This window comes from Oreochromis niloticus, linkage group LG12 (genome assembly GCF_001858045.2).
Source record: "Oreochromis niloticus isolate F11D_XX linkage group LG12, O_niloticus_UMD_NMBU, whole genome shotgun sequence".
NCBI lineage: Eukaryota > Metazoa > Chordata > Actinopteri > Cichliformes > Cichlidae > Oreochromis > Oreochromis niloticus.
In genome coordinates this window covers 37,342,543-37,350,756 of record NC_031977.2, presented here as the reverse complement: position 1 = coordinate 37,350,756, position 8,214 = coordinate 37,342,543, and the positions used below count along the sequence as shown (strand labels likewise).

The window sequence follows — 8,214 nt, the reverse complement described above, 5'->3', positions numbered from 1 at the left end:
CTCTCCCTGTGCTCAATTATACGTTTAAATTTGGTGGATGTTGCTTTACTAAGTATTAGTTCTGAGGGCTGAAGGTCCCCAAAGTACTTTTGATTACTTTTAATGAGAAAAAGACACTGTCTTTTATCCATTATACCACCAATTCATGTTTTTCACTTGTGCTAAACAGGATGAAGCGAGGCCTGCTGCTGTGTGTGTGCTGATTTAGCTGCTGCTGTTTGTCTTTTAGAAAATAAAGCCAGTTTTTAACAGTCCCTGTTTGTCGTCACACGCAGTCTACCATTTGTATTTATGTATATAGATAATTATTCTCCTCTTGCCCCTGCGGGCGGTCTATCCTCCAAGCTCAGGTCCTCTACCAGAAGCCTGGGAGCTTGAGGGTCCTGCAGTATCTTAGCTGTTCCCAGGACTGTGCTTGGTATTTCTCCAGCTTCTCGTGTTCCTTCTTCCTGATATTGCTGTCATTCGGGACCGCTAGATCGATCACTACAGCCGTCTTCTTCTGTTTGTCTACCACCACTATGTCCGGTTGGTTAGCCACCACCATTTTGTCCGTCTGTATCTGGAAGTCCCACAGGATCTTAGCTCGGTCATTCTCCACCACCCTTGGGGGCGTCTCCCATTTTGACCTCAGGACTTCCAGGTTATACTCGGCACAGATGTTCCTGTACACTATGCCGGCCACTTGGTTATGGCGCTCCATGTATGCCCTGCCTGCTAGCATCTTGCACCCTGCTGTTATGTGCCGGATTGTCTCAGGGGCATCTTTACACAGCCTGCACCTGGGGTCTTGCCTATATTGGCAGTCAGGTTTCCCTGGGCAATATTTATCAGAATCACCTTTATTTGGCCAAGTTTGTGCACAGAAATAAGGAATTTGACTCAACTTTGGGTTTTTTGCATGCAGAAAGCAAACTTTGTAAAAATATATAAATAAATAAATTTAAGCCATGAACAGGCTCACGGCTCAGCAGACATCAATAACAGCTTCAATCACACATCTGTACAAAACAAACTTTATTGAAACACCTTTACATAACAAAGAAAAACTTTACAGATAAACAGGAAGTGTCCTGTTACATGCGACAGGTGTCATGAAATGCCTCAAGGGTCCTAAAGTCCCTCCACGTTGGAGGAAGTCCGTCCTGCAGGAAACGGCCACAACGCTGACAGGACGACTGGAAGAGCTTTATGTAGCTCCGCAGCCAGGTCTGAGAGGGGGACACAAAGGGGTCAGAGATAGACAGGCAACGACAGAGGGCAATTAGATTACTCTGGTGCCCGATTACTCTCACCATGAAAGACCGCACAACGACGTCTGGCATCTGAGGCAGCTGGTAGTGCAGCAGGGCGGTGGTGGCGTGGTCTGTTACCTGCAAGCACCTGGTTGATCAGGGCTCTGCATGCTAGGCCCACATATCAACTTCTATGCATCTGAGAACTCTTACCTTCTGAAACACCTGGTACTGGGACTTGGTCCAGATATCCAGCTGACGAGGACAAAAGAACAGGTTACCATGGTTACCTGGGACACATAATGAGCTGTTACCTGTCAGGCGAACACTCACCTTTCCATCCTCGTTGTAAACGTTTTCGTTGAATCCTCGAACAATGGTTCTGTCGATAAACAGCGACCGCATCACAACGATGGCCTTCAGCACCTTCCCCAGAGTCACCTGGGACAGAGACAGGTGAGACAGACACCTGTTACCTGGTCTGAAAACACCTGTGGGCACAAAGTGTGTTTAAGTGTGTATTCTACTACCAGGAGCACAGCCGACGTCCCGTTGGGTCTGAACAGCTCAATGGTCATATCAGGAAACAGCCTGCCGATGCGAGAGATGACATCATCCACATACCTGTGACAGGTGCCCGTGTGTTAGTGTGAAAGGATAAACCAGGGGAACCGCAGCATAAAGGTGTGAAATAGTGTACAGTAGCACTGTTGTAGTATTTTGTGCAATAGTACTCACTGTGGAGGCAGTACCAGAGTACTGGGTTGGACTTTGGGCCGTCTCTTGGCTGAGGCTCCCATCTGATTGGCTGATCGCTTCAGCGACTGCTGGTTCAACAAACTGGAGGCCAAGCTAGCGTGATACTGCAACTACACACACAAACACACAGTGAGGATTTGACGGTAGGCGGGGCCTCTAAACATGGATTAAACGTTTTCCTCACACTTGTGGGGTCAGACGCTCAGCCTACGTCCGACCCCACAAGTGTCCACACAAGGACGATCCCAGCGTCCTCTGTCTGTCTGACTGTCAGACAGTAAAAAACATGGAGGCAGCATCCGGGTGGGTGGTCCCTGCAGCTTTCTGACCTCTGACCAGTTTACAGGGAGTGGTTTTATCACGTCCATGTTTTTGCAAACACGACAGTGACGGTGGAAGGACTCATCTTCAGCCTTCATAAATGAGGGCCGCCGCTGGCTTGTTCTGTGGAGTCACCTCCATGAGCTCCAGCTGTGGACCAACATCACAGCACCCGAGCTCAGGTGTGCCCGACATGCTCAGAGCAACTGAAGAGTCGCGATCAAGAACTCGCTGATTAATGAGACACAGCTGAAGGGGTATCAGAGGCGGGGGGCTGATTCTGTTCGTCTGAAAACGCTATGAACCATCAGCTGCACACAGAGGCTTGTCACCAGCATATCTGTCTGCGGTCAACACTCGACTTTAACAAACAAACTGAAACAAAACAAACAACTGCGGTTACAAAGGTCGTCCTTTGTGCTTATAACATGTGAAACAGTCAAATAAAAGACCTCACACGACAGAAGCTAAAGTCCAAACAGCGACGATAAAACCGACACAGCAGGTTTGTGTCCTGTGGTGAGTGGAGACGATCACACGCTGAGTTTAAAACACTTGTCATTTTGCAGTGGGTGATTTTTCAGCTGGTTCGTGGTGCTGCCGTCTTCATTTGAAATCGACAGCGAGTCTCAAACTCCCGCCATCGCCACATTTCCATGTCTGGTATGATAGAAACACGCACGCAGACACCATAATATTTCCATGGCAACCCATACTCGATGGTTACAATAACGCCATTTTAACCATCGTATGTGGACAAACTCGTCAAGCCCCAAAAGCCAGTATTTGATGAATACGCCCAAAGTCGTGAAATATGAGATGCACAGTGCTGATGGCACTGGGTCACCTGACTCAAACAGTCCTCATCATGACGTGTCTGCAAACCCGCACATTACGGCGAACAAGAGAAACGTCCTGTTTCAGAGCAGCCAGCCAACAACAGAGCTACTCTCTGCTAAAGACACGGACCGTTCATGAACTGCAGGGAACAGTGACCCCGCTACACTGTCGCTCAGCTGACGTCTCCTCCGCTCAGTTAGCTATGATGGTGCTAAACATGCCTTTCTTGAATTGTTAAATCTGTGACGGTGTGTTACAGCAGGGCTCTGTGTGGAAATACATGTCCAGGTTCACGTCCACTTTGATCTCGCTGTGAGCAGGGCGGCTGCTCTGAGGTCATCATCAATGAACAGGAAGTGCACGTTAGCGGTTACCTTGTTGGACCACTTGTATGCCTGCAGCAGCTGAGAGTACAGAGGAGTTTTGTCCTGCACCGGGTCCAGACTCAGCAGACCGCTGTTATGGAGGGGGTGGGACTCTGAGGGGCGACCAACCAATCCGCTGAGACGCTCCAGCTCACTGACAGATAGACAGAGAGACGGGTTTTTAGTCACCAGAGAAAGTCAAACTGTACAAACGTTTAGTGTTTAGGATTAAAAAGTCATAAAATAACAGTCAGAGGTCAGGCTCACTTCAGCCTGCTCGAGCGTGGCTGATTACACTTAGACTCTTAGTAAACATGGACCTAAAATCATCCAAATCAAATCAAATCACTTTTATTGTCACGTCACATGTGCAGGTACACTGGTACAGTACATGCGAGTGAAATTCTTGTGTGCGAGCTTCTCAAGCAACAGAGTTGTGCAAAAATACAACAACGTAAAACAAGCAAAATATAAAAATGGCTAAATCTGAAAGTAATAAATATATGTACAATATATAAGAGTATATGCATTATTGGATGTGTATACTAAATATGTTTTTCTACGTGTGTGTGTGTGTGTATATACATATTTTACAAATGAAATAGAGTAAACAATAAAATAAGATATATAAAATGTACAGAGGTTGGTAGTCGGACATGTGCAAAACAGTGGTATTAATGTACAGTATGGAGTGCATAATGTTGAAGTTCCAGTAGTGGGTGAGGTGTCTATGACGTGTTCAGCAGTCTGATGGCCTGGTGGAAAAAGCTGTCTCTCAGTCTGCTGGTACGGGACCGGATGCTGCAGAACCTCCTTCCTGATGGAAGTAGTCTGAACAGTTTGTGGCTGGGGTGACTGGAGTCCTTGATGATCCTCCCCGCTTTCCTCGGGCACCGCTTCCTGTAGATGTCTTGGAGGGAGGGAAGCTCACCTCCAATTATCCGTTCAGCACACCGCACTACTCTCTGGAGAGCTTTGCGGTTGTAAGTGGTGCTGTTGCCGTACCAGGTGGTGATGCATCCAGTGAGGATGCTCTCAATGGCACAGCGATAGAAGGTCCTGAGGATGCGGGGGCTCATGCCGAATCTTTTCAGTCTCCTGAGAAAGAAGAGGCGCTGCTGCGCCTTCTTCACTGTTTTGTTTATGTGTACTGACCACGTAAGATCCTCAGCCAGATGTACACCAAGGAAGCGGAAGCTGCTCACTCTCTCCACAGCGGCGCCGTTGATGGTGATGGGGGTGTGTACTTCTCTGCACCTCCGGAAGTCCACTATCAACTCCTTTGTCTTTGCGACGTTGAGGGTGAGATGGTTGTCTTGACACCAGTGGGTCAGGGCGCTGACCTCCTCCCTGTAGGCCGTCTCATCACCGTTGGTGATAAGACCCACCACTGTAGTGTCGTCCGCAAACTTCACAATGATGTTGGAGTTGTTAGTGGCCGTGCAGTCGTAGGTGTAGAGTGAGTACAGGAGAGGGCTCAGTACACACCCCTGTGGAGCACCAGTGTTCAGTGTGATGGGGGATGAGGTGGTGCTGCCCAGTCTGACCACTTGGCGTCTGTCAGACAGGAAGTTAAGGATCCAGCTGCAGAGGGAGCTGCTCAGTCCTAGATCCTGCAGTTTCCTGTCCAGCTTCGAGGGAATGATGGTGTTGAATGCTGAGCTGTAATCTACAAACAGCATTCTCACATACGTGTCTCTCTTCTCCAGGTGTGACAGGGCAGCATGGAGTGTCAGGGCTATGGCATCATCAGTGGACCTGTTGTGGCGGTATGCGAACTGTAGGGGGTCCAGTGAGTCGGGTAGTGCGGAGCAGATGAAGTCCCTGACCAGCTTCTCGAAGCATTTGCTCACGATGGGGGTCAGGGCTACAGGTCGCCAGTCGTTCAATGAGGAGATGGTGGAGGATTTGGGTACAGGGACGATGGCGGCCATTTTGAAGCAGGCTGGGACTACAGACAGAGAGAGGGAAAGGTTGAAGATGTGTGTAAACACTCCAGCCAGCTGAGCCGCGCATGACTTGAGGACGCGGCCGGGAATCCCGTCCGGACCAGTAGCTTTGCGTGCGTTCACCCTCCTGAAGCACTTCCGCACATCCTCCTCAGACACAGTGTGCGCGCTGACGTCATCCGCGGTGCGCACACTGTCCGGTCTCATGGTGTTCGCTGTGTCGAATCTAGCGTAGAATACGTTGAGATCCTCACACAGAGAGGCCGTGGTCTGCGGTGTGCTGGTTTTCCCTCTAAAGTCTGTGATTGTGTTTAGTCCCTGCCACATACTCCGAGGGTTGTCAAACTGTTGCTCGGGACAGGGTGATCCTGACCATCAGCTGCTGTCTTGTCTCAAAATACACTCCGAGTGTTGCTCTGTGGGACGGGAAGTCGTCTTCAGTTTAGGATGTATTCAGAAAATGAACTTTATATTTTAATAATTCCTGTAAGGAAGGCGCATTTCTGCTCTGAAGATCCAAAATTCACTTTGGACAGTATTTCAAGTTTCCACACAAATGACACACAGACAGTAGGTGCTTGGCAGCTGTTAGAATCAGGAATCAGAATGTTTTATCAGTTCCTAAGAAAATTATGTATCTGAATGGACCCTGGTCTGTCAGCATGTCTTTGTGTATCAGCTCTTAAATCAGCAGAAATTAGAATGGACCCTGGTCCGTCAGTGTTATTCTATGTATTAACTCCTAAATCAGCAGAATCGGTGCATCGGTGTGTGGTTCTCCAGCTGCACCACAGCACACAGAAAGGCACTCCAGAGGGTCATCAATAGGGCTGCACGATTTTGCATAAAATGAGAATCATGATTTTTTTGCTTAGAATTGAGATCACGATTCTCTCACGATTTTCTTTTCCAATATAAATATTTATTGCACTTATTAACTGCACATCAACTTCGTAACAGTTGAAACTGAACATAAAAACAATAAATAAACATAAAAACAATAAATGTCTCACATTTTGTCGTTGCTGCAAAATGTTGTACTGCTTGTAATTCCGTCTCCACCGTTGCTCGACACTGCGTGTATAGAGCAGGTAGTGCAATGTTTGAAAAATAGTTGCGTGACGGCACTGTGTAGCGTTTGTCTAGGGTGTTGATCATTTTCCTAAATCCCTCGTTTTGCACAGTGTTGATGGGAGCCATATCTTTGGTCAGGTGATAAGTGATAGCCTCCGTAATTTCTTTGTGCCTGCGGGAGTTCGACGGCTATGGGGAAGCGCTGTATAAGGTTCCCGTTATTGATGTTTGGGTGGTTGACCAGGACGGATTTTCTCCTGTCACTTTCTTGGCCTTTATAGCTTCGTCATCTCTCACGTGCTCTCCGTTGTCGTTTCCCTGCCAGCTGGCTTCTGTATCACGTGGTATAAGGCTCCGCCCTTGTCATTTGTTGAGCAGGAAGAGTGAGCGCTTGTTTTCATGCAGATTATGTCCCGGATCAAAATGCGGTACAATCGTCGTCGTCGTCTTTTTTTTTTTTTTTTAAATCGTTGTCATTTGGAAATGAGATCGCACATAAGTATGAATTGAGATCGCGATTTTCTAACGACTAATTGTGCAGCCCTAGTCATCAATATGGCCCAAAAAATCATTGGACATCCTCTTCCCTCCCTGAAGGACCTGTACAGCACTCGCTGTCTCCTGAGGGCGTGCAGCATCCTACGGGACTGTACACACCCAGGACACCGGGTGTTTAAGCTGGGTGGTTCAGGCTGCTGAGGTCCCGAACAAATAGACTCAAGGACAGCTTTTACAACAACAGCCCTGATCAACGCAAATAGCTGACCTGACTGGCTACCTACCTGGAGCTTTTTTTTTTGGGGGGGGGGGTGTAAAAACAGTAACAATAATAATATTTATATTTCTAACAAGGTGCAATAATAATTAGTGTGCAATACAAATACACTTATTCTTCTTTGTTATTACTAAGTTATTATACTGTATTGTGTTGTTTGTGTCGTATCGTGTCGTGTTGTGTTATATGTAGTGCCGACGTAGGACAGTTTTTCAATTTCATTGTACTATTGTACTATGTATGACTGTGCAATGACAATAAAGAGTTATCTTATCTTATCTTAAATATGAATGGACCGTGGTCCGTCAGTGTTATTCTATGTATTAACTCTTAAATCAGCAGAAATGTGAATGGACCCTGGTCTGGGGGTTAGCGTGTTTTTCTGTTGGCTGGATCGTGACGGACAGTGTTTGGACTCACTTGAGGTCTCTGTTGACCGCCTGCAGGTTTTCCTGGAATTCGGATATAAACTGCTTCTCGCGGCCCTCCAGCGTCTCGCGGTTCTTCATGCCGTCCTTCAGGAACTCGAACACGCGGCTCACGCTGGAGCGCAGTGCCTGGATGCCGCTGATGGCGTGAGAAAACGCATCCAGGTTCACTCCGACATTCACCACGTCCGCCATCTTCTCTGCTTTCCCCCCCGCTGCTGGCGCGCGTTGATGACGTTTAGGAAGGCGTTTAAAAAAAACTAAAAAAAAACAAAAACGTGACTTTAACGTGACTGTGTTTGGAAAGGCAATCTTACAGTCATTAGATGATGATGTAAATAAATGTAAAGATAGAAGGTTAAAGGTCACAGGTGTTTACATGTAACCGTGACCTTTGTTCATTCTGCTTCCCCAGAGACAAAAATCATGTTTGGGATAAACCAGCATTTTGAGCTGGAGGTGTTACCT

At 47.4% G+C, this 8,214-nt stretch overlaps 1 protein-coding gene across 1 annotated transcript; it reads right to left on the bottom strand.

Annotated features, from left to right (window-relative positions):
• Nucleotides 1-998: 998 nt before the first annotated feature.
• On the bottom strand, nt 999-7,981 carry med27 (mediator complex subunit 27). The gene is made up of 8 exons (XM_013264287.3): nt 7,739-7,981; nt 3,530-3,674; nt 1,974-2,104; nt 1,766-1,859; nt 1,569-1,676; nt 1,449-1,490; nt 1,296-1,373; nt 999-1,211 (listed from the first exon to the last, which is right to left on the bottom strand). Exons 1-8 carry the CDS (start codon nt 7,939-7,941, stop codon nt 1,077-1,079), a joined length of 936 nt encoding a protein of 311 aa, XP_013119741.1. The 5' UTR covers nt 7,942-7,981; the 3' UTR covers nt 999-1,076.
• Nucleotides 7,982-8,214: the final 233 nt, after the last annotated feature.

Excerpts from the sequence above, each read along its gene's own strand:
- med27 (XM_013264287.3), bottom strand. The coding sequence starts at position 7,941 with ATGGCGGACGTGGTGAATGTCGGAGTGAACCTGGATGCGTTTTCTCAC. Across the intron at positions 2,105-3,529 it reads CATACAAGTGGTCCAACAAG|TTGCAGTATCACGCTAGCTT; the intron begins GTAACCGCTAAC and ends TTGTGTGTGTAG. Across the intron at positions 1,491-1,568 it reads TTTACAACGAGGATGGAAAG|CTGGATATCTGGACCAAGTC; the intron begins GTGAGTGTTCGC and ends TGTCCTCGTCAG.